We start from the raw sequence: 25,574 nt of genomic DNA, 5'->3' as shown, positions 1-25,574 counted from the left end.
GCGCTTTATTTTATTTTATTTATTTTTTTAGAAGTCCATGCAGGGGGCTTGGACCCAACAGGGGGTTGTCATTCTTCTGAAGCTGTGCTGCGATTGGTCGTCACTGCACTGATGGGCGTGGCTTCTGCAGCTGCTGCTGTTCTTCTGGTCAATGACGTCAGAGCTGCAAGAGGTTAAACAGTGAAAACAGAACAGAAATCAGAAATATTGTAGCAAATAGGCCTATTTCCGGTTTAAACTAAGCATGGTGAAATTGTTTACTGATTGAAATGCTTTAGCCTACTCTGAGCTTGATTGTAAAGGGTTCTTTAGTCAAATTTGGTGTGTTGGGCGATTGGGCCAGTATTCTTGATTATTTCATTTTATTCTTTAATGTCATCCATTTTATATTTTTTTTCTTAACTACAGTGTTTTAATTTTTTCTTAATTTATGTTATGTTGCTGTTTTCATTATGTTGTAGGCTATAATTGTATGCAGCAACCCCACAAGTGTAGAACTGTCACACCAATAAATTCCTGTATTTGAAAAGAAAACTAAATATTACTTATTGATCTGATAAACAGCTATGAATCATGCATAGGCCTAAATGATAATTTAAGGGTATAATAAAAGAGTCAAAGTTGTTCATCATAAACATTACAAATATTACATCTTTAAAGACCGGATCAAAGGCTGGAAGATAATTTCAGCTTCTGAGACTTTTGTCCTTGTTTTGATGATACAGAGTAACCACATAGGCTACATTAATCTGCATGGTGATGGGCATTTTCAAAACACTGCTTCATGAAACTTCTAAACAATTACGAATCATTTCTTTCGAATCAGTGGTTCGGAGCCATAGACAGTATAAAAATATGGGCATTGTGTCTGTGACATCACCCGTAGGTTTCTCAAGAGCATTTTTGAAGCCCAAAGTGGGCGGAGCCAGCCATCGCCATCTTGGTATCGCATCACTCACGGATAAATGAAAATAGGCAAAAAGCAAAAAGGCGTGATTAGCTGAGGTGACGTGATGGCTAACAGACAGCAGACAAACGGCTATTAATGACAGCAGTGGCAATCCATACCCTATTTAAGGGTATAGGGGACGATTTCAGACGCAGCTGGTCGGCATTACTGGCAACGCCTAAAAAACGTCACACCCATTTATGCCGTGGGGGAAAACAAGCTATTCGAATTAACACACGTAGACCTTGTTAGGCACTTGATCTTTTACTCTTTGTAATGATGACTGAGTTTTGCTTGGTGCAATGCCGAAAAGTTGCTGTGTGGCCTTCTGCATATCTAATATCTTAATAAACCCGACCTGAAGTTTTATACTGTCAAATAAACAGACGGAGCCATTCGTCGATTTAAAAAGCCTGTGCAATACGTCCATTACAATTAAACATGTACACTACATGATGCTGATATTATTGTAGAGATGAAAACATAAGGGATTTCATCACTTGCAATGGCAAAAGTTTGTTTAACAAAAACGGCAATAAGATACTTTTCACGGGACTCAAACTGCGTCAAAAAAGCAGCCAATTTATCATTAACAGTTTTTCACGTTGAGCGACTCACATAGCGACTGAATGCGTGGAGTTACTGATGAACAAAACATTCAAAAGTCTTTATTTCATTATGGGAAGTGCTGGGCTCATGTTTGTGCCTCAGGCTCACAACCTGATATATAGTTGATGGACCCCATTGACTTCCATTGTATTTTTTTTTTTTTTTCTACTATGGAAGTCAATGGGGTCTGCCTGGTTACCAACATTCTTCAAAACATCCCCATTTGTGTTCAGCAGAAGAAGGAAATGCATACAGGTTTGATACAACTTGAGGGTGAGTAAATGATGACAGAATTTTCATTTTGAAGTGAACTAATCCTCCTTTCTATGCATGACGTCAACAAGCTAACTAACTATGTCCACATTAATTGGCTAATGGGGGAGAGGTCTCTGTCAGTGATAGAAATATTGTAGAATGAGGTATCATGTTGCCATGTTCAAATTAAGATTTTAAACTAAAAATGTTACAATATTCAAATAAAGGTTTTATAATGTAGGCTAAGTGCCTCTTACATGTCTGCATCTCGAGAGATTGGATAATTCAAGTGACAAATTATGTTTAATAAATAAGTTCAGGAGGAGCACGTTCAAACAGTCTATAGGGGTGCATTTTTTCTTCTCTGTGAATTTCCACAAAAAAAAAAACATTAACGTGCAACAAGTAGGTTACGCGCTTAAGTCGCTAAAATCAATTTCTCATCATTAAAATCATTTTGGCTTCATACTTTTGGCATAAAGTTAAATATGTGTCATACTTGACCAGAAGATGTTCAAATAAATTAGACAAGGAAGTTGTAGGTTGTGTTTGAATAATTACGTATCTGAGCTGAGGTAAATTAAACGCAATTCTTGCGTATCCTTGCTAGATGAAGAATGAGACAATGTGTTAATTGTTAAAAGGATTTCAAGTAAATCCTACAAGTTTTTTTTTTTAGTGTATATTGTTTGAGTAAGATTTACAAACAAAGAGTGAGTTAAATGTATTGAGTATTGCAAAGTAAACTTGAAATGAGTAAGTATAAATTACTCCACAAACTCTAACTGGCCAAGTTCAATTTACTTAGCCTATGCTCTTTGTTAATTTTACCTAACTTAGTTAAATGTCCATACATGTCACATTTGCTTAAAAAATAGTAGTGCAAAAACATGCAAAAAAAAAAAAAAGTAAATTTTACATCGCACCCTGGTACACTCGCACGCAAACAACTCAAGACACACACATACATTTGAACATGTGACCTCTCTATCATTAATATGCCATAAATGGTAACGTTTGTTCTTTGCACAGGATACCGGTTGTTACTTCCTGATATTATGTGTATAAATATTACCCCTCTTCACTCAATAGATATGAGAATATAACTGTATTGCACAGGCTCTGGCTCTTCACAAAACCTGCTGAAGGCAACAATTTGAAAACCAAGGTGAGTTTTTGGAACAGAAACCTTCTGAATAAATGTTCTATCTGAAGTATTTTTGCACTTTGTCTTTTAAATGCATTGAGAATCGCAGTGTGCAGCATATGAGTGCATGCAGACATTTAACTTTTCCTGCTTATTAATTTCAGGTTCATCATGGCAATGCTGAAAAGTTGTCTGCTTCTTTTCATGATATTCTCCATGGGGAATACAGAAGGTAACCAAGACATTTATTTTGTAAAAACCTAAACATTTTGGAAATATGAAATATTCTATTGACTAATAATTCCATGATTATTAAGGAGTTTACAGTGTATAAAGTACACATATTTTCAGCACATAATCACACAAACATAAAATAAGCTACATAAAAAATAAAAAAAAATTATTTGCAGTGAGTATTACAAGAGATGTTAATGGACTGGATGGACTGGATGTTGATTTAGCCAGAAAATGCCCCGCTACATGGGTAAAATTTAGACTCCGATGCTACAAGTACTTTTCTCATCCGGCTAAATGGATCACAGCAGAGGTAATGTGTACAACAAGATGATTTGGTCAAACTTAATATTAGGTGTCTTTAAGTACATCTTAAAAGACAGATGTAAAGATATGTATATACACAATAAGTGCATTGTCAAATTATTAATTTAAACTGATACAAATTATTTTCTGGTGAAGTAAATACTACAGAAAAAAAACAAATGTAATTTCTACATGGAAAAACTAGTTCAGGCAAGAATTAAAAAAAAAAACAAATTAAAGTCTATATAAGTACTTAATTCAAGCTTGTGGAAATTAAACCGTTGATATCAATGATATAAAATTAAGTAAAACCTACTCAACTTTTATAATACTGGTGTTACCATCATGCACTGGGGCATGAATAATTAATAAGGTTTATTTTTCACTGTTTTCCAGATGCATTTACTCTGTTTTATCATTGCTTTTGTTGTTAGGTTTAAAACTTGCCATTTTGTGACATCTGGATAAATTTTCCACGCAAAATAACAGTCATACTCAAAAACGATCTATCGAATGTTACTGTCATTGTGTACCAAGTATTGAGGTCTCTGTGTTCATGTAGTTTGTTAATTTTATTTACTTAGATAAAGTATGGAATTTATACAGTATTTATTGTATTATTTATTTAGATATTTCTAAGTTAAGCATACACTTTAAATGTGTGGTTTAATTCAGTGTTATTTTGTTGAGTAAAAAGTTAATTTTGTTAAATTTACTTAAGTTAGTTAAGTAGATGTTACTTTATTCTATATGTGAAATTAAATAAATTAAATATTATTAAGTAATATTTACTTAATTACTTCAATTAAATGTCAAATGAATGTGAAGTTCAATAGTAAGTAGATTTTACTTGATAACAGGCAAGTTGTACAGAGCAGTAGCAGTAAAATTTACATAATTTTACTTGTTAGTGCAAATTGTTACGAGGATTTTATCAATAGATCAATTAGAACAGACTTTGTTTGCAAATGTCTAAAATGTTGTCACTTTTGCTTTATGCTACAAAACATTTGATTTTGTATATTGACAAAAATTCTGTCTCTTTAGAGAAACTGTCAAAGTCATGAAGCGAACCTCGCATCTGTACGTGAAAAACTGGAAAATGATTTCCTGCTGAGTCTGTTGCCTTCTTCTTCCACACGTACTTGGATTGGTGCTCATAGTGCTGTAGTAAGTTCAAACGTGTGTCCTACACTCAATTTCCTACAATTTCCTTCATTTTCAATCATATTTTACAGTACAGTATATTTTATATAATTTTTATACATATTGACAACATTTAAGCTCGTTTAAGAAATATTAGAAGTAAAAAATAAACATTTATAAGTAATTCAAGTGTAATCGACAAGCCTCTGTTGTCCCGTAAACGGCGCTGGATCTCGAACAGGTGTTGTGCCGAATTTCAACCCTGCCAAATTATTTCCCCCCTTTAGGATTAGTTGTGGGGGTTGGGATTAGGGGTGGGGTTAGGATTAGGCAATCAGGTACTGACTTCAATGAATGGGGGGGGGGGGGGGTGCCTTGCATACATTCTGATGCCTTGCATAAAAAAAATTTATGCAAGGCATCAGACGTTTCCATCAGCCAAAAAGACAGGCGCAAATCACGCGACACTAGTGTAAAAGGTGACTCACATCGTGCCTCTGTATGTTGCTTTGCATAAAATGTAAACAATATACAGCACAATAACGAATTTAAAGATAAAATTAAATGTACACAAACCTGTATTTTACAGAAGACATAGGCCTTCACCATTTTGACGGTGCTGCGCTCTCTCCTGAAGAGACCTGTGGCAAAAGCCTGCGATAAATAACACACTCCCTGGTTTGTTACGTCTGACCCAAGCTCTGGGTAGCACAAGAAAATTACCAACATACTGAAAAAATAACCCAACATTTTTTGTAAAGAGAGTGTAAAGAGACCTATTTGTTTGTCTAAAAAATACAAATTCAACTTTAAAGGCAAAGTTTCTAATGAAGATGGTTTTACTTCAAATCTGAACTTAATTGTCTTCTTCCTTAAGTCTGACAACTGTAGTGCACTCTTTGTATTCACTCTCTCTTCACTCTTTAGGATGGACATTGGATGTGGAGTGACGGAACTGTGTTTCTGTATACCCACTGGTGCGCTGGAGAACCTAACAATAACAAGGGTATCGAGAAATGTTTGGAGATCAACTATTCCTGTAAGAATGCAGTCTGTTTTTTAATACTTTCAATTATAATTTACAATCCTACAATTTAACATCATACAGTAACATGAAATCACTCAATTTGGATATTACAAAGTGCCTTAAATGAAATATTCCATTTCATTTTGATTCTAACGCCATTATAATGATCAGAATAACTGATTTCATTATTTCACCTTACAGGTAAACGTTGCTGGAACGATACGTGCTGTACAGTCTCAAGGCCCTATATTTGTGTTAAGGACCAGCAAGACCGTCAAGCTGCTCCACAGTTACTTTGATTGAACTACATTTTTCCGACATTATATTGTCAAAAATGTTATTCTGAAATCAACTATCTTCTAAACTTTAATCTCTTTTCAGTATCTTCTCTGAAACATTCCTCAAATTAATAAAAGCATTGAAAAAGCAAACTGTGCATTGTGGATGATAATGTATGTCAAAATATAAGTATATTGTGTTACAAGGTTTGAGGAAATAGTTATTAAAATAGCATTAAATGATCATCTTCGGGGGGGGGGGGGCACTTTTAGTTTTCTGTCTTATAAAATATCACATAATGTATGTCAAAATATAAGTATATTGTGTTACAAGGTTTGAGGAAATAGTTATTAAAATAGCATTAAATGATGTCATCATCAGGGGGGGGGTTATGCTGTAACAGCACACGTTTCATCATTGGCAAAGAAGACATCTGCATGTTTGTTTCCTGGATTATAAGCAAATATAGAGCTCATCCAGGGCACTTTTTGTTTTCTGTCTTATAAAATATCACATTATTTTGGTGTGACACCTCTGTAAACAAATCAGAGAACAAATCAGTGAACTGTTTGAACGAATAAAACTGAATCACAAACAATTTCAGACCATTTTCTAAACCTGTTTAATTAGATCAATAGTGATTCGCTCACTATTCTGGCATTGCTAATTCTGATTCTAAACAGCTGATAGAAAACACAAAGGAATATTCTCGGGTTGAAATTAATCTACAATATCAGAAAATGATTTATCAGCAATATTTTACTGGGGCACAGTGTGTATTTCAAAAAAGGGTCCAGCGACGCCAACAGATCTATATGGTATCACAAAATTTTAAAACAATGAAAATCATTTTAATTCAGCGATCTGCATCGAAGGCAGCAAATTGGTTTTGGTTTAGGCCTATTTTTTAATAACATACTTAATTTTATTTGTAAATTGGTCATCAGTTAATTTTTTACTTGCACAGTTATTTCGGCAATTTATTATCTTTGAAATGTGGGTGATTTCAGTGAGCAAACATACTCATGCAGTGATCCTGCAGTTAAAGGTCCCATTCCATGGATTATTTTATTATTTTATAATGTTTCCTGGGGTGCCCTTATAATGTTAGTATGTTTTTTAGATCAAAAATTGTTATAATTTAGAAATAAAAGGCATATTTCCTAGCCTGATTTCATTCCCTGGTTTGAACACTCTGTTTGAAGGGGCGTGTCTGCTGTGAGACTTCAGTGTAAACGCCCTCTGCTGTGATTGGCTGAAATGCTTGCATATGAAATATCTGGCATTACATGTGGAACTATCTGGAAAACTTTTACTATTACAGCTATTATACGTTTTTACTATTACAGCTATCTGGATTAACGAATCGTGAGAAGTTTTTTAAGTATTTAGATCTATTCCCATCACATAAAATGTTGCAGTTATGAGCATTGAGCAGATGACAGTCTGTTGATCGCGTGAAAGATCTTATCATTGCAACGCAGTTTCTGCACTCTCAGTAATGATTTCACCAATGCAAACATGAGGCATATAAATACAGTAAGAGCTTCGTTGTGCAGTGTAACAGCGTCATTGATTTCATAACGAGTTTTGGCAAGAGTCCAGATAAACTCGCGCTGTGTCACCGACAGCAGCTTGGGCGATTGGAAAGGGATTGTTCTTTGATCGCTTTCTGTATATTAATCACAGTTTAAGTAAGATTATTTTCATCCTACTAAGAGAAACGAACGATGTGAAGAGTGATCGCTACTTCCATATTAAATCACTACTTACCGCTTGCTGGAATATAGTTGAAATTGCCCCCTTCGTCAGTATGAAACGCTGAATGAAGTCTGCTTGATATTATTCCAGGTTAGAAAAACAGTCCGTGGTGAAATGGACAGAGCTAACTAACAACTTCGAATTAAACTTTTGCGGTATCCGATTATAGATAAACATCAACCACGTCTGTTGACATTTCGCCATCAATACGCCTGTGTTCCTGTGGGCGGAGGTTACGGTTCTAGTGACATCATTAAAGCAGGATGTAGAGGGGTGTAGTCCAATCCAGCCGTTTTTTGTAGTCAACTTCTGTTAAATAAAATATCTCGCTTGGCATTGAACTTTGAGCTTTATAATTTTACAGATATTATTTATACTCTAACAACAACATTACACACTAACTAAAGTTTGAAACATGGGATCACATAGAACGGGACCTTTAAGCAGTGTGACACTCTCAGGGTCATATTCTTACAAAGGTCATATAATTTTTCTGCCAGTGTCTGGGTAATTTTAAGAATAAATGCAATGAATGACTTACAATTTATGATTTATGTTTGATAGTTTATTTTTTTTATTTTAAACATTCATTTTGTTTTCATCAGTATGGACGAGAAACTAACTAAACGCTGCAAACAATCTTGTTTTTGTTTTTGTTTTGTTTTTTCAGTAGCATAACAGTGGTCCTGTCAGTAAAACATAAAGGTAGAAATGTATAGAATGAGATCAAGATCATAATTAGATAGAAAATCTCACCTTAAGTTTCCTTCATAGTGGTAAAGTCCAGATGCAGTGATGAGGACAGCTCAAGATATCCACTCCTGCTCCAGTTCTGTAGGATGATGACGAGTCAGGGAACAAAACACAGGTGTGGGTGAAGAAGTGTTGATCCTACAAATAATACAAACCACTTGTTTTTAATCTTTTTTTTTTTTCTTTTTTTTTTTGATAAATTAATATCCCTAATTAGCAAATATGTAGTTAGTGCAGTGTCCAGGAGGATTCGAGTAGGCTACCTAGGGTTGTTTACTAGTCAAAGTGCCCACTTCTCTGTGCTTTTCTCAGTCTCTGTGATCTTCTGGTTTGATGTCTCGGTTTCCTCCTTCAATGTGTGTCTGAGGGACTCTTCACCTGATTCATCATCATCTTCATTCAGGTGAAAATCTGCTCACTTAAAATTACAGCACGACTCCTCAACAACAACATTATTTTAGGAATCATTCTTGAACGGAGCACAGTACAGGACTGAAACTGTTTACTCGCAGATTTTCTGATGTTTTTTCAACTTCTAAGAAAAGTGACATGACGTCAGATTTACAGCTCATGCGGAAGACAATATTAACTTTGATGCCGCAAAGATGACGTCACGTGAACACGGCTTCATCCATGGAGATGTACACAAGAACATTCATTTTTAATCAAATAAAGAAAATTATTCGAAGTTCTTTGTGTTGACAATGTTCCTAATCGTAAATAATATCCTTCATCAAACCTATATGTGTTCCCATCTAATGCTTCTGTATTGTAAACAACCTCCCTAACTGCATTTCTACAATCCTGCCAGTTCAACGCTGAGATATAGTTTAAACACTCAAACAAATAACTATAACAAGACTTGACCACTAGAGGGATTAATCACATTCCCACCCAGAATAAATGTGGTAGCTATAGTTTGCTTTGTCAAGCGTCAAAGCTTATACTGTTTTAATAAAGGATATTAATAATGTTCATTGCCATGGTATGGAGCGATTGAACATGGTAATTATATTTCTCCACAAAATAGTACAGTTATTGTTCCTATTATACAATGATAATTTAAGATCTTCAAAGAGTGTAAAATAAAATTATAAACAATGTCACTCATGTCTTAATCTATTAAATTTCACTATAATAACTGTTTCCCATGATCTCTATTATTATTATTATTATTATTATTATTGTTATTATTTGTAAGAACAACATCCCACACAATGTGCCCTTATTATCACCTTATATTTCAGATAAGAGCAGACACGGCCATTTGTACTTTTAATGTGTCTGGCTTCCAGTGTCATATGCCTCCTTACCAAATTACCATATTACATATCCTACCATATTATTTTAATGGTTTGTCTTAGTAATTATAAACATGCTGGTTTGTAGAAAACAGTTTAAAGTTACACTGTGTAATTTTTTAAGTTGATTCTTAGCAAAAAACACTTTGGGTCTCATTCATGAAACATTCGTAAATATACAAGTAAATATGTGAGTGATTTGCACGTAAAGAGACCTTCCCGAAAACTCTTCTCCTGATTCACAAATACTTCGTAAACGTCAGATGTGATAGTGAAATGTGTGTGTGTGTGTTAATGAATTCTAATCAGTCGTAAATGGGATGCGCGTGCACGCTCATTCTCAATTACCATAAATCCCGCCCATTAAATCCGACTGACAACTATGGGCATCACATTATGACACCAAACGAAGGATTTCAACATGTCTTCTCAAAAGCGAATGAAAAAGAGAAATTTCTCAGATGCAGAAATTGAAGTTTTATTATCAGAAGTTCATTCAAAATGCCACATTTTATTTTCAAGCGTACATAGTGGTGTATCAGGTCCTAAAAAAAAAGGAAGCTTGGCAGCATATTACAGATGCAGTTAATGGAGTTTCATCTGTTAATCGAACAGTCCCAGAAGTGAAAAGAAAATGGTTCGACATGAAGCTTGACTGCAACACTTGTACTTGTGTTCCGTTTGCAGATGCTACTGGCTCTCATAATAAAAGTTAAAAGAAAAACCGTATGTAATATAATATTTTTTCACCCGATTAAGGTGAATTAAAATGCAGCCTTATTAATGAGCAAAACGTTTGGATGTTAAACGCACTATTTACGCGTGGCTGGGAGCAGGAGTAGATTTCTTTCGTACCAACTATAACATTTGGAAAATACGAACATTTTAATGAATCCGAAAATTTACGCCAGAACCACTTTACACATGATTTACACAAAAATTCGTTCTGCTCGTGTTTCATGAATGAGACCCTTTGTTCTTTCAAAATGATATGTGCTAGTTAATGTGTAATTACTTCTACCAACTAATCAAGTATTCTCGTAAGCGTAGAATCTGCCATTTAGAATACATACGAGCGAGTCGCTCGAATGGCGGCAGCCATCTTATTTTCAAGATGCGCCTCCATCTTGAAAATACATTAGCCAAAGAGGGACATACTTGGAAATTCAAGCTTCGCCTTTCGCGTTTTTACACTCAGTGGCACGTGACGAATGCGAAGAGGAGATTACTCGCGACTGCCGGCAGATTTGAAATAATACGGCCACCGTAGAAGTTAAAACGCCCTCGGAATGGGAGGGGCTATAAAGTAATATTCAGTTGGTAGTCATAAACAATTTCAAAGCTAGATGGGAGAAAAATCCTACACAGTGTAGCTTTAAAGTTAACTGAACTTTGATATATTCTTCTCATTATTTCTTTATAGCTACTAATAAATAGGAAGTCTCGCACATTCTGCGTCCAGCTTACTTCTGCGTTGAAACATCAGGAGGATAAATTACCTGATATTTCATTAATACATAAAGTGTGCACTACAAGCAGTATGGAGACTGTGTTAGACCACCATCTAGTGTCAAAACTAGGAATTCACCATTCAGAGAATTTGATGTTTTTAATGTCATTTATCACATCAACGCACACACACACACACACACACTGAGGAGGGGTTTGACAAATGACAGTATTTTGGCTCTGACATGACAAAACATTTACATGACAGAAACAGGCATCACAATACACTTCTAAATGAGCGGTCCAGAGTGATTTTGCCAGCCCTTTTACTCACTCTGGATGAGTTCAGTTCTTGGAGAGTGTGGAGAGGTGTACCAGTGACTCTCTCAGCAGTCCGGACTATCCGCTGTAGTCTTCAGAGGTCTGACTGGTAGCTGAGCAGAACCAGACAGTGACAGAAGTGTAGAGGACAGACTCAATGGCGTTAGAGAACTGTATCAGCAGATCCTGTGAGAGTTGAACTTCCTCAGCTGGAGAAGGCAGGGCAACCTCTGCTGGGCCTTTTTCACAATGGAGTCAATGTGACTGTCCCAATTCAGGCCCAGGACCCTGAATGACTCCACTGCTGCCACTGTGCTGTTCATAATGGTGAGTGGGTGACAGGGGCGTAATGCAAGCCAAAATTCTGGGGGGGCACAATCTGAGACATAGCAGTTGTTTTCTGACGGGTGATATGGATCATGTTAGGAGTGGTCAGGGGGTTTCTCCCCCTGAATTTTTTTAAATTCTGGCTGCTAAACATACCATTTCAATGCAGTTTGGGAGGGACAGAAATACTTTAACGGAGCTAGCAGCAACCCTCCTCTATCTGAGGACTAAATTAAAGTATCTATTTTGTAAGTTTATGTAAAAGACAGGTTGATGAAAGAACTGTAAGCTCAAATTCAAAAGCTTTTGAAGTCTACTTCATTAAAGCATGTTTACACACACACTTACTGTACACTTAGGCCTACTACACATGATTTTAAAAACAGTACCATTGCAGTTTTTTTGTTATGATTTTAAATTGGTATGTGACCTAAGAACGATCTTACATTAAAGGTACATAAAGGTGCTGAGGTCTGACTTTGTGGTGCTCTGAAATTAAGTTATTTTAATATTAATATGTGATGAAGGACTTTGAAAGTGTCCCAACTATGCTGTAGCTATGCTGTAGCTTTCGAACGGGTAGCCTATCTTTTTTCACTGCATTTGAATTAGCTGCCTGATCCGTGAAGAACCGTGAAAAACAGTCTATGGGAGAAACATCAAGTCGATGCCTTGATAACGTTAGGTTGGATTTTGCAGTTAGCCTACAACAAATTTAACACCCTCGTTTCTATGAAACTGAAAACAATTGAACCAGCTGGAGACTTTGACACAAAACCGATCAGATAACGTTATGGCTTTGTATGGCAGTAACGTTAGCCAACTAGTTTACGGTTAGACTAGGATAGCTATCGATAACGTTACACTGACACAACTTAAGTTAATGCTCTGAACTCGCAGCTAATATCAAATCCATAACTTTTTGATCAAGTTGAAATTTCCAAGTCAACCACAAATAATCCCACTACCTTTTAATATCATCCGATAACTAATTCAATGCTGATTTGTTGCTTTGCCCACTTACCACTTCAAGACCATCTGTAAAACATTGCCAGCTCAACGTGCGAGACGAGTGAGTTGCTTGAACATACACAGCAAAGATTCTAGAGCGCTACACGCATAGCGCTCTAGATTTGATACTCAGTCACCATATTATGAAAAAGGGCTGATGCTGACCGATTTATTACACATCCAGAAGAATACATTTGAGTCGTTATAGGCTCTGGTATATTATGGAGCATAATAGGAATAAAATTGTGACAAAAAAATTATCAGGGAGGAAAAATCTGAGGGGGCACATGCCCCCTCACTTTGAATGGGCATGACGCCACTGGTGGGAGAGTGCTGGGATGTTTCTCCTGAAGTCCACAATCATCTCCACTGTTTTGAGTGTGTTCAGCTCCAGGTTGTTGTGACTGCACCAGACAGCCAGCTCTTTAACCTCCAGTCTGTAAGCAGAAACATGAGGCCGATAAGTGGTGTCGTCTGCAAACTTCAGGAGCTTTACAGAGTTTTCTTTGGCGGTGCAGTCGTTCGTGCAACAGGGAGAACAGCAGTGGGGAGAGAACGTACCCCTGGGGGGCGCCAGAGCTGGCTGTCTGGTGCAGTTATAACAACCTGGAGCTGAACACACTCAAAACAGTGGAGATGATTGTGGACTTCAGGAGAAACATCTCCCAGTCACCATTATGAACAGCACTGTGGCAGCAGTGGAGTCATTCAGGTTCCTGTGCACCAACATCTCTCAGAACCTGAATTGGGACACTCACTTTGACTCCATAGTGAAAAAGGCCCAGCAGAGACTGTACTTTCTTCCCGGTTGTTGGATGAGAATTTTCCCAGCCTCACTGGCTGCTGCCTGTCTGTCAGGAAGGTGATGATCAACTGACAGATGGAGAACTATGGAAGTAAAATAATTCCAAATGTTTTTGAAACAAAAAAGCTTTTTGTATTGCATTACTCGAAAAAAATATGCATTGCATTAACCCTGCTTGCATTTTAAAGCATTGTATTTTCAGGGCTTGCATTTTCTATGGGCTGAAATTCAACATGGTTGTATATTTAAGCTGTGAATATTTCAATTCAAAACATTTCACACTCGTTTTCATTATTAAAAATTAAATCATCCATATTCACGTTTCAGATTTCACTTCCAAAATGTTCATTCTGTGTGCATCATGTCTGTGCTCTGCACGTATATTATGGGCACGATGAAAGGAGAGAAGCTAAATGAGCCCGATTCCAACCAAATCTGTAAAAAAAAAAAAAAAAGGCAGATATTACTTATATTATTGGTCACATGTTTTTGTGTGTGGGCCCAATTTAGGTGATTACCTGTTTCTACTTAAAGTTCACTTTTATCTACTTTTGCATTGTACCTGATGAAGACCTGATAGTCGAAACGTTGTGCTTTAAATAAATTTATTTTTTATTTATTGTATGTGTCCTATTTTTTCTACTTTGCTTTTTTTGTGCTATGCTTTTGTTTTGTTTTTTCAATATTGAAATTGGTATAGAGAATTGTGAAATTTTCCTGGTATCTAAAATTTAAATATCATAATATATTATTATCATCATATTATTTCCAGCAAATACATGCTTGATATATATATATATATATATATATCATTATCATTAAATAAATTACACTCATATAAAGTTTTGGTCATATACTCGTGATTGTAATATTGACCAAAATAATCATGAGTATGATTTAATTGAGCAGCCCTAGCATGTGCTTGTGCTTTCAGCCTAAATCCACCACTGACTTTTTTTCTTTTTTTTTTACCTTTTCTGATTATTGTGATCCTGCATGGTAATGTGTTTCAGTAATAGTAAAGGTTAAAAGCACACAAAAAACAAAACAAAAAAAACACAGAGATAGTTAAGCATCATGGGACATTAACTGGATTTTATTCAACAGTTTCTAGCTCTGAACATTTGTGAGTCTCTTAAAACCCTTGTGTGGATTCTCAACAATCCCAAAACTCATCCACATTTACCAGACATTTATCATACATTAACTGAATTTAACATAACATTTGGGGGAGAGTGCAAAGTTACATGTTAACATGGTAAAAACCTACAATTTAAAAAGATGCCCTACTGGGATTGATGTTAAATCTCTCAGATATTTGTATTTATTTTGAAGAGGGTATTTTTCAGTTTTACTCTGTGTGTGGTCAAGAAATCCCAGCTGACTTTAAACAGCTATTTTATATGTCCTAACAGCACATTCTCAATGCATTCAGATCAAAAGTCAATGATTGATATACATGAAACTGCAGAATAAGAGTATACATTTAATTTTGGTTTAAATATTAGCAGCAAACAGATGTTTTTGGTGTATTTTTACAGTATTGCATTCAACAGACTCAAATCACAGAAGGCCTCAGTTTTAGATCTGAAAAGAAATGTGGTTTTATCTGTTGAGAGAATGAGCAAGAGAAAGTGTCTGTACTGGACCTTTGCGGTTAATGTGTATCAGTGTTTGCATGTCTTGAGGTGTGAATAGTGTGAATCTTGTGGGGTTGAAGAACTTCCACAATTTTACTTCCTCTTTATGCAAAACATAACATTTACCGCAAAATAAAGTACAGAATGGAAAATGTTTATTCTAAATATATTCTCTGTGAGATCTTACTGTGTGAATGTGAAATATGAATATAATTTACTATGTGTACTTATGTCTTTATATAAACAAGAAATGGTGCAATACGGTGACCATTAGAGAAACATTGTGTACCTCTGATATAGAACTTTTGTCCGTGTCCTTACGCCCCTTTTATCTGCCCAGTGAATTCCCACAGATATTCGTCACACTCGTTTACATTCACCCGAAGGCTAATGTAGATTTAGCAGCTCAGGCTATGGTGAAGTGCGTGCAGCGGCTTCAGGGGATTTCACCTGAGGCACCAAATTTCATCATGGGCGATTTTAATAACTGTAAACCAGGAAAGTCCCTGTGTAACTTTTATCAATATGTCACCTGCGCAACACGACGAACCAAAAGTTTGGACCTCTGTTATGGATCCGTCAAAGGTGCTTATAAATCTTACAGCAGAGCTCCACTCGGCATGTCTGACCATAACTCTGTTTATTTGGTTCCGTCTTACAAACCGGTACTGAAGAGAAACAAGTTGGAACGGAAGTGGGTTCCGGTTTGGTCAGAGGATGCAATCCAGTGTCTACAGGAATGTTACGGCTGTACTGATTGGGACCTATTCAAAAATGAATGCAAGGACATTGATGAGCTTACTGAGACTGTCTCCGCATACATCACCTTTTGTGAGGATTTAGTCATCCCTCGTAAACCCATTTTTATATATCCAAACAATAAACCATGGGTCTCTAAATCTGTCAAAAGTATAATTAATCTTCGAAACATTAGTTTCAATCAAGGTGACATGACCCAATACAGAGTATTTCAAAAACAAGCTAAAAAGGAAATTAAGCTTGCAAAATTTAATTATAAGGACAAAGTTGAAACCATGCTGAGCACAGGTAAATCACGTCCTGCATGGGAGGGTGTGAAAGCTATGATGGGGATGCAGTCTAAGAAGTGTCCGATTTCCCTAAATGGTATGTCAGACCTTGCCCTATCAAATGATCTGAACACTTTTTATAATCGTTTTGATAGTTATGATTTTAGTGAGGAGCTGTCAGTTTTTAATAACGTTGCCCCTGGGCAAAACAAAGTCCAGGTTGACAGAAACAAGGTTCTGACACTCTTCAGAGGTATAAAGGAAAGGAAAAGTCCCGGCCCCGATGGAATTGGAGGCCGTATATTAAAGAACTGTGCTGATCAGCTGGTAGACATTTTTTGTTTTATTTTTAAAATGTCTTTACATCTCCATACCGTTCCTCGCAGTGCTTTAAGTGGCTCAAAAGAGGTGCCGGTACTCTAATTTTTTTTTTTTTTGCTGACTCCCCTCCTCCCCTGAGGTAACTATGGAAGCTTGTTTCCGCCACTGAATAATAAATAAATAATAATAATTGCGACTTGTTATCTCACAATTCTGACTTTTTTTCTCACAATTGCGATATATCAAGTCAGAATTGTGACTTTTTTTCTCATAATTGCGAGATAAGAAGTCAGAATTGTGAGAAATAAAGTCGCAATTATGAGATATAAAGTCGCAATTGCGAGATATAAAGTCGCAATTCTGAGAAATAAAGGCACAATTGGGATATATAAAGTCAGAATTGCATGATATAAAGTCGCAAAATGTGTGTTATAAAGTCAGAATTGTGAGATATAAACTATTCTGAGAAAGAAAAAAAAAGTCAGTCTTTTTTTCCCTTAGAATTTGACTAGCTTTATAGATAGTTTATATCTCACATTTTTTTCACACTTTATAAGACGCAGTGTTGTATAAATTACTAGACAGCAATACTTGAGTAAAAGTACAAGTACTAGAAAAAGACTTTGGTAGAAGTGAAAGTTACCTTTTAGAATATTACTTAAGTAAAAGTCTTAAAGTACCTGATATTTAATGTACTTAAGTAATTGAAGTAAAAGTATTTTTTATTTATTTTTTTATTTTATTTTTTAAAAGCAACAGTTAGAACTTTGATTGTGAACTTTATTGTGGCTTTATTGTGGGAGGGGTGGGGGGGGGGGGTGTTGGGATGTACAAAATAATCTTTTTCTTAATCTAATTTGGATTAATATTAGGTACACAAGATAGGCATTCATTTTTCTCAAGAAAAAAAATCTCACCTAATGATGTAAACATACAGAGAGCCCTATCAGCTGGTAGTATTATTTAAGGTTAAAAATAATTCAAATTAAATATAATGCATTTTTTTATCCTAATAACAACTTTATTTAATGATATGTAAAAAAATATAATAAATATGTAATATAGTACACATATTTAGCAAAAAACTCTCTATAGCTGTGTTTTTCTAGCCAACTCACGTGCTATAGCCTATATTATGGTCATCAAATGGCTTTCCTGAGGTAAATATTATGTGACAATTGTTCTCCAGCTGTTTTACTGACCCTTTCCGCGGTTGAAAAACACTGATTGATCGATATTATGTAGGCTGAATATACATTTCGGTAAGTTGTACTGTTTCTTTTAACATTGTGTTCATTCGTGTTAATAGAGATGATCGGTTCACGTGCGCTAGGGATCTGTCATGTCACATTTACAAGCGCCAAAACGGTATTTATTGTTTGAATCTCGTTATAAAAATGACAGAATCTGAGAGCTGGGATTTTGTTTTATATCATAACTAACCTGCTCTGTCTCCGTGTCCTCTTTGCTTCGCGATTTTTCTGTGCGTGAGAAAATGGATGTGTTGTGAGAGCGTGTGAAAAGTGTCAATTGCGTGCATGTGTCTCACGGACGGTGAATGCGTGAGAGTTGGCGGGTGGTCGTTTACGATAACGGGAGGTCCTCTCGTGCTTCCATGGCGGTTTCAGTTGTGCTTCCTCCTCCTTTGTCATGGCAACAAACAACCATTATGCTGAAATAGAGCGCGCGCCGTGCATTGTGAAGGGCGCTCTGAAAAGCGGCAGCGCCGCCAGAGGATTAAAACAGATGTGCAAATGAGCGTACCGGTACGCTAAAACCACGTTCTGGGCGCACGGAGAGGTGGCGGTACGCTCAAGAGCTATATTTGGAAGTGGCGGTACTGAGTACCGGCGCGTACCGGCCCACTTAAAGCACTGGTTCCTCGTATTTGGAAAGAGTTCCAGCGTCTTTTAATGACTTTAGACCGGTGGCGCTCACGTCCCTCACTATGAAAACGTTAGAGAAGATTGTAAAGGACGAACTTTTGAACTAGGATCTACTAGATCCGTTTCAATTTGCATACAGACCGAACCGGGGAGTGGAAGACGCAGTTTGTACTCTTTTCAACTTGATTTATACACATCTTGAGGGTGCAAAGAGCTTTGTGCGGCTGCTTTTTATTGACTTTTCTTCAGCATTTAATTGTATTCAACCACACATTCTAGCAGAGACTTTAAAGAGTACCTTTAATATCGATCCTTGTCTTATCTGTTGGTTGATGAACTTTTAACTAACAGGTCTCAACGCGTGAGAGTAAATAGTATTTTATCCGATGTCCTCTTTTCTTCCACTGGTTCTCCCCAGGGCTGTGTCCTATCCGCGATCTTATTTATTTTATATACAAATGCCAGTCAAAGTCAGCACACTAGGCGTCATATTATTAAGTTTGCTGACGACTCGGTAATAGTGTCGCTGTTGACACATAAGGACCCTGAGCATGGAGCTATCTTAAATGATTTTACAGAGTGGTGTAAGTCATCTTTTATTAACATTAACGGGGCAAAAACTAAAGAAATGGTGATTGATTTTAGAAAGAACACCCCCTCCCCCTCCCTTTCTTCTACCCTTATTAATGATCAGGCTATAGAAGTGGTGAAGCAATATAAATACCTCGGTATTATAATCGACGACAAACTCACCTTTGAGCCACAAGTTGACGCTGTCTGTAAGAAATCACATCAACGCATGTTTTTTTATGCGACTCAAATTCAGTCCTGGCTGACCCAAGTCACCCCTTGAACAGTTGTTTCATTTTGTTGCCGTCGGGCCGCAGATTCTGTCTGCCTAAATGCAGGACAAATAGACATAAAAACTCTTTTGTTCCTGCCGCTATAGGCTGTTTAAATAAGTCAATGTGAGTTGTGGACTTCTATATAGTATGTATTTATTTATTTATTTTATTTTTTTTTTTTTTACCTGATTGTATGGTTGCTGTTTGTATAATTTGTATGTTACTTATGTCACATGCAGCTGCACTACGAATTACACCTTGGGGATAATAAAGACTCCTTGAACCTTGAACCTATGTGTATTCAGCAGCATTTGCATCTCTCTATATATCCATGACCCCCATTTACTCCTGCTGTGATCCTACAGATAAGAAGTGTTAGCTTCAGTTATTTGCAGCTCAAGCAACACTCAGTTATTTCTGAGAAGTTTCCACTATTCTTGTTATCACACCTAGGTTCACACATCTTATGTTGATCTGTTAATGTCACACATCTATTTTACACTATTACAGCTTTTCTTGATTGCTTGAACACATTTCTTGAAACTATGCCTCGTATTCTCAAAACTGTAAACACAAAAACCTACACTCAAAACCATTCACTCTTGCTGAAAAACCAAACTTTGCCCTCAGACAGGACACACAAGCCCTCAAAATCACACACACTACAACATAGTCTAACACACTGGTGCAATAAATTCAAAACAACATTTCCAAAACTGGTAAGTTTTGTTGCTTGTGTTTCCCCCCTTACAAGCCTTTTCACATGATGAACACAAAACACACAACCAATGGATACATTGTAGTACATGAATGAATAAAAATGTGCCACAGTACAACACACACAGTTTTACTTTTTTTTAATTCTCTCCTTTATATTTACTTACAGTAATATGTGTGTGACCATCATATGACAGTAAAAGAGCACACAAACCTTATTCTAATATGGATTTGTATTGGAATGGTAAAGAGTGTTGGGACGTAACAGGAGGGCCTCCACTCAAGGATACAATATGATGAACACGTCTAAGAATGTTCCACATATGGTTGAAATACCATCATTTGCCTATAAAGATAACAAGACTATAGAGGAGAAAGGATGCCGTCCCTTCACTGTCACACTAATCACTCTGTGTGAGTGTACGACTGCTGGCCTTTTCTTGCAAGAAAATACACCTCATCAAAGACTATTGGAAATGTTTGTCTCTTATTCAGTGATAGAATTGTGTTTGCCACCACACCCCCCTGAAGGTTCTCGAGGCGACGGTAAAGCGACTCAAATTTGGTCTTACTCGTAGCCCAGCCTCCCTCATAGTCCTACCACTGACAAAGACATGGGCAACTAGAGTGGCAGAATTTCATCTGAGACTGCTTGTCTTCTTGCCCTTCCTCCTCCTCCTCCTCCTCCTTATCCCTCCTCAATCTCTTCCCTCATGTCTTTCTGGATCCATTGTTCCAAAACTCAATAAACTGATTTGGGCCCTTTTATATATCTATTGAATGATCTGATTGATGTGTGTTCAATTTTGACTGTTAGTGTTTCCACTTGGGTAATTGTGTGCTAACTGAGCTGAAGCTGTGTTTAAGCAATCGAGAAAAACTGTAAAAGCATCCAAAAATACTTTACTACCATTTGCCTATAAAATGGTATAATTACAGTATCTAACAGCAGGGCCTAACAAGGCTATGCTAACCAGCTAAACTCTGAGCCCCTGTTAGAGAGTCATAGACGAGCACTCTCTAGTGTGCAAAACTAGAGTTTACCTCTACAAAAGTAGCTCTACTGTTAACAGATGGGGCAATATAAATATATCTCATAGTGGAGCAACAAATCAATTATAGTTTGAATCTAACTTTAGGAAAATAATAAATAAATCTTACCAAAAATACTTTAAATATTTTTGTGTATATTTTTGTAATGTTCAGGTTCAGGTAAAAATGGTCTATCTACAAGTAAAGAGTCATTCACAAATAAGTTCAGCTTAATAAAACCTTCTTCATCACTGACAGACAAGACATTTGTTTGGTTTCAAAAGACTGTCCGGAAAGATTCACTTTCACGTTACAAGTGAAAACGATTCATGGAGTCAGACATTAAAGGGATGTTTACCCAATAAATGGAAATTCTGTCATCATACTCATCCTTGTGTTGTTCCAAACCTGTGTGAATTTATTTATTCTACTGAACACAAAAGAAGATATTTTGAAGAATATGGGTAACCAAACAGTTGATGGCCCCCATAGGCCTCATAGTATGGGAAAACAATTCTATGGCTGTGTCCGAAATCGCTCCCTATACCCTTAAATAGGGCACTTGTCTGAGTTTATTATGAAATGTAAGACAAGAATAATGTTTTCGGACATGAAAGCATAGATGTTATCTTTTGTTTTGCTGTAAATGAATCACTAACACTAAACTGACAATAAAATAAGCCACTGGGAGACCGTGGACGGCTGTACATTCATTGTATTGCATTAATTAAAAGCCACATCTCATTCTAGCGTTTAATGCTGAGGAGGACACAACTAGGAAGGACGCAGCCTCTGTTTATGAAACACCCACTGAGTGCACTCATTCAATCCCACAATGCACCGCAATAACGAGTGTACAACTGAAGTAGGGTGTGTCCCTCCTAGTTCAGTCCTTCTGAGGCTTGTAGACTAGTGTCCTCCTCAGCATTAAAACGCTAGAAAGAGAGCGCATGGCTTCATCACACATGTTCCCGCCCACACGGTCACGGCACGAAAATACTCTTAAAACTTAATTTAGGAAAAATACTTTTGTGTTACAAATCTTTATATGAACTGGCTTTTTATTAATGCAATACATTGAATGTACAGCCGTCCACGGTCTCCCAGTGGCTTATATTATTGTCAGTTTAGTGTTAGTGATTAATTTACAGCAAAAAAAAAAAAGATAACATCTAAGTTTAATGTCCGAAAACATTTTTCTTGTCTTACATTTCATAATAAACTCCAACTTGTTTTCTATCAGTTTATTTTCGTAAATTGGAATGTGTGCATTGGATTGTGGGTGATTGAAGGCCGCGAAGGATACATCAGATGCATCCTTCAAAACAGGCCGAATGAAGGACGAGAAACAAATGCTTCCTTCCAAGGATCCTTCAAATTGAGACGGACAGCCGAGATATGCAGCCGTTGTAGGATGCAGCCTTACGATTGAGAAACACCCGTACGCTCAACTTCGAGAGAATACCCATAATGCACTGTGAGAGTTGTGTGTAGAATGAATTCCCGCATCTGACCAGAAGATGGCGCCCGCAGCTGAATAATCCATCGTCCATTTTCAAACCGCTGTGGCTAAAGCGTAATATTAATGCCAGTATAAATTCCTTTTTAATTGATTATTAAATTGTTTAATTACGGTTTATAAATAGCTTCGATGACAGTTCAAGATAAATCTTTTCATTACTACTGGAGCTGCCAGTTTGCTACATTTCAAATGATTAGGCTATTAAACAGCAAGCACAAACTATGCAAAAGCAGCATCCCTTCAGTCGCACTAAGGGCCCCATCATACAGCCGGTGCAATGCACAACGCGAGTGTATTTTGCTAGTTTCAGCCCGATGCAGTTATCATTTTCCTGTCCGGCGCCACGTTGTTTAAATAGCATGCATTTATGCCCATTTGTGTGCCCATGGGTGTGCTGGTCTGCGCATTGTTGGCACGTTGCTATTTTGAGGCAACTGAAATAGACCAACTGAAAACTGGTCTAAAGTCAACTTTTGTTTCTTTTTTTTTTTTTTTTAAAGAGTGCATTAGTAATGTGCGCCTATATGCGGGTCCACAACACACGTACACTTTGTCCCGTAGATATCCTGCTTGTGCGTTTTAACCTCGCGCATGAGCAAATCTGTTTCCTGCTAGAGAAGCAATGTAAATAATGAATCTTCCCTTTTAAAGGGAATGGGAGATGAGACTCTGATTGGTTTATTGCATGTTATGCCCAAAACACACCCATTACTCATTAAGAGAATAGGGACAACCCTTTTAGACCATGCGCCGGGTGCGACGACCATTTTTCCCATCGTTAAACTAGCAAAAGTGGATTCGGAGACTAGGAGTGTGCGCTTAGATTGTTAAAATAGGGCTCCCAGTGTCTAAATTCACTCACTCGTTTTCATTCACTATTGCAAGTGGACTAATATAGAGTATAGAGTAGAGTATAGAGGGTGATTTCAAACACAGCATATGTATGGAAGTCAATGGGCACAAGAAACGGTTTGGTTGCCGACATTCTTCAAAATATCTTCTTTTGTGTTCAGCAGAATAAATAAACTCATACAGGTTTGGAACAACACTAGGGTGAGTAAATGATGACAGCATTTTCATTTTTGGATGAGCTATCCCTTTAATTAATCATTCAAACGGAATCGCGATTTGATTCAAACCATTCTGCTAACCCTTTTGACCAATTCATTGAAAAGAACCGACTCAAAAGAACAATTAATTCACGAATCGGATTGGTTCTAATTCTAAACAGCCGGCAGAAAATAGCCTACCAGACACGTGATTGGCGAGCCTATTAAATTTATATAGGACTAAATAGGGTTTACTTGTTTTTTAAATGCCGACTTATTTATTGATATCCACTACATAACGGTCCATACATCTGCATGAATTGCTCTTAATGCATTTACGTCAGAATTGTTTTAAACGATTTATGCAAATTCTGCACTTCACAACGCCAAAAGATACAAGAAAATGCATAATTGAAATCGTATTCACACGTAATTCAAGCAGCAATGTAAAACAAAAACATTTTTGAAGCAGTAGAACAGTCTCGGAAAAATGAAGTACAATCCCAAATGTCTCAAAAAGGCGTTAACAAAATCTCACCTTGAGGGATCCTGATGGCGTCAAACTCCAGACTTCTGAGGGACTGATTAAGATCTGCACCTTTTCCAGTTTTGCAATCCCTCATTCGTTCCTGTGGGAATTTTCCATGTTTCATTAGTAAATGTGATCACTTTCTACAGTTTGCAAATTATCTGTGCAATATTTTTTTTTTTTTTTTTGATTCAGTGTTAATTTGCCCAACTCACAAAGTGATACTTTGCAACTTCTGCTAAGAAACGTGCAATATAATGCCACTTAAATCATATTTACAACTCATGCGGAAGTCCATAACTTTCGTTTCAGAGATGCGCGTACAAGTGACGTCTCGCAAATGGCGGCACGCAGCGAGATGTGATGAACACTTGATAATCATTCGCTTTTAAATAAATGAAATTGATCGAAAATGACACTAGGCTACATTATATTAAAACCTCTCAGTAAACGTTTTCGGAATATGGTGTGTGTGAAACACGTACGGCTCTTCTCTGAACGGTACACGGACAACACCTTTGGTTTCCAAACATTACAGGGTGCGTGCGCATACAGAGGCAGAAAGCCAGATTGGTGAGCTGGACTGGTCCGCTACTGCAACAACCTTAAGTATTGAAGCTTTCCTTATTGTTTGTATATAACTGCTGACTCAATAAAACGTGGTTTTAGTTGGATCTGTTTGTCTGTCTTTAATTGTGCAGTGTTATTGTGATGTATGAATTAGGCTATCATGTTAGGCTAGTAATGTTATATCCAGTGTTAGCAGTGCAGCTAACAGATCGCTAACAGACTGGACAGATCGAATTTACCTTGCTTTACCTTGCTTTACCTTGAGTTTCTTATCCTATTTTTAGTGTGTGATACATATCCACTGTGATCGTTGTTCAATAATAAAAAATAAAAACTGCAAAGCTGCCATAAATCCTGAACGTCATCGGGAAATGGACCTTTTTGGTCGGAAGGCGGAAATATTATATACTATATATATTATAATATACAATATTATTGTCTATGATATAGCCAGAGGGAGCAGCTCTTAATACAAACAGGAAATATATATATATATATATATATATATATGTAGTCTTAGTAACAAAAAATAAGGATGATTTATAAAAGGAAAAACAAACATTGAAATAAACAAAATAGATAAACAGTAAGAAATTATAACATAGCCTAACATAAGGGAAGAATTCATCATTTTTCAGCTATTTACCTCAGTAGGGAAGTGTTTCAGGGTACCTTTCAGAGTTTTGAAGGATTTTATATACAGTTCATCATTAAAAAAAAAAGAAAAAAAAAAAAGAAAATTGGGAGATGATTTC

At 36.6% G+C, this 25,574-nt stretch overlaps 1 protein-coding gene and 1 long non-coding RNA gene across 3 annotated transcripts in view; one reads left to right on the top strand and one right to left on the bottom strand.

Moving 5' to 3' along the window:
* LOC307169898 lies at nucleotides 1-24,349 on the bottom strand. 2 transcript variants are annotated; one of them, XR_013823230.1, is made up of 4 exons: nucleotides 24,259-24,349; nucleotides 8,470-8,604; nucleotides 5,223-5,287; nucleotides 1-163 (listed from the first exon to the last, which is right to left on the bottom strand). It is a non-coding gene; the product is annotated as an uncharacterized lncRNA (long non-coding RNA). The 2 variants fall into 2 exon arrangements; XR_013823231.1 differs by having other exon boundaries at nucleotides 8,470-8,545; nucleotides 24,259-24,343.
* Nucleotides 2,901-25,574, top strand: part of LOC307169890 (galactose-specific lectin nattectin-like) — a 47,836-nt gene continuing 25,162 nt past the window's right edge. The window contains exons 1-6 of the mRNA XM_079890782.1: nucleotides 2,901-2,981; nucleotides 3,125-3,192; nucleotides 3,371-3,507; nucleotides 4,548-4,670; nucleotides 5,574-5,685; nucleotides 5,875-6,094. Coding sequence (XP_079746908.1) covers nucleotides 3,132-3,192; nucleotides 3,371-3,507; nucleotides 4,548-4,670; nucleotides 5,574-5,685; nucleotides 5,875-5,972 — 531 coding nt within the window. The 5' untranslated portion in view covers nucleotides 2,901-2,981; nucleotides 3,125-3,131 and the 3' untranslated portion in view covers nucleotides 5,973-6,094. Of the gene's footprint in view, nucleotides 2,982-3,124; nucleotides 3,193-3,370; nucleotides 3,508-4,547; nucleotides 4,671-5,573; nucleotides 5,686-5,874 lie in introns of the transcript that reaches the window.

Source organism: Squalius cephalus (genome assembly GCF_949319135.1).
Source record: "Squalius cephalus genome assembly, chromosome: 13".
Lineage (NCBI taxonomy): Eukaryota > Metazoa > Chordata > Actinopteri > Cypriniformes > Leuciscidae > Squalius > Squalius cephalus.
This window is presented reverse-complemented; position numbering and strand designations above follow the sequence as displayed.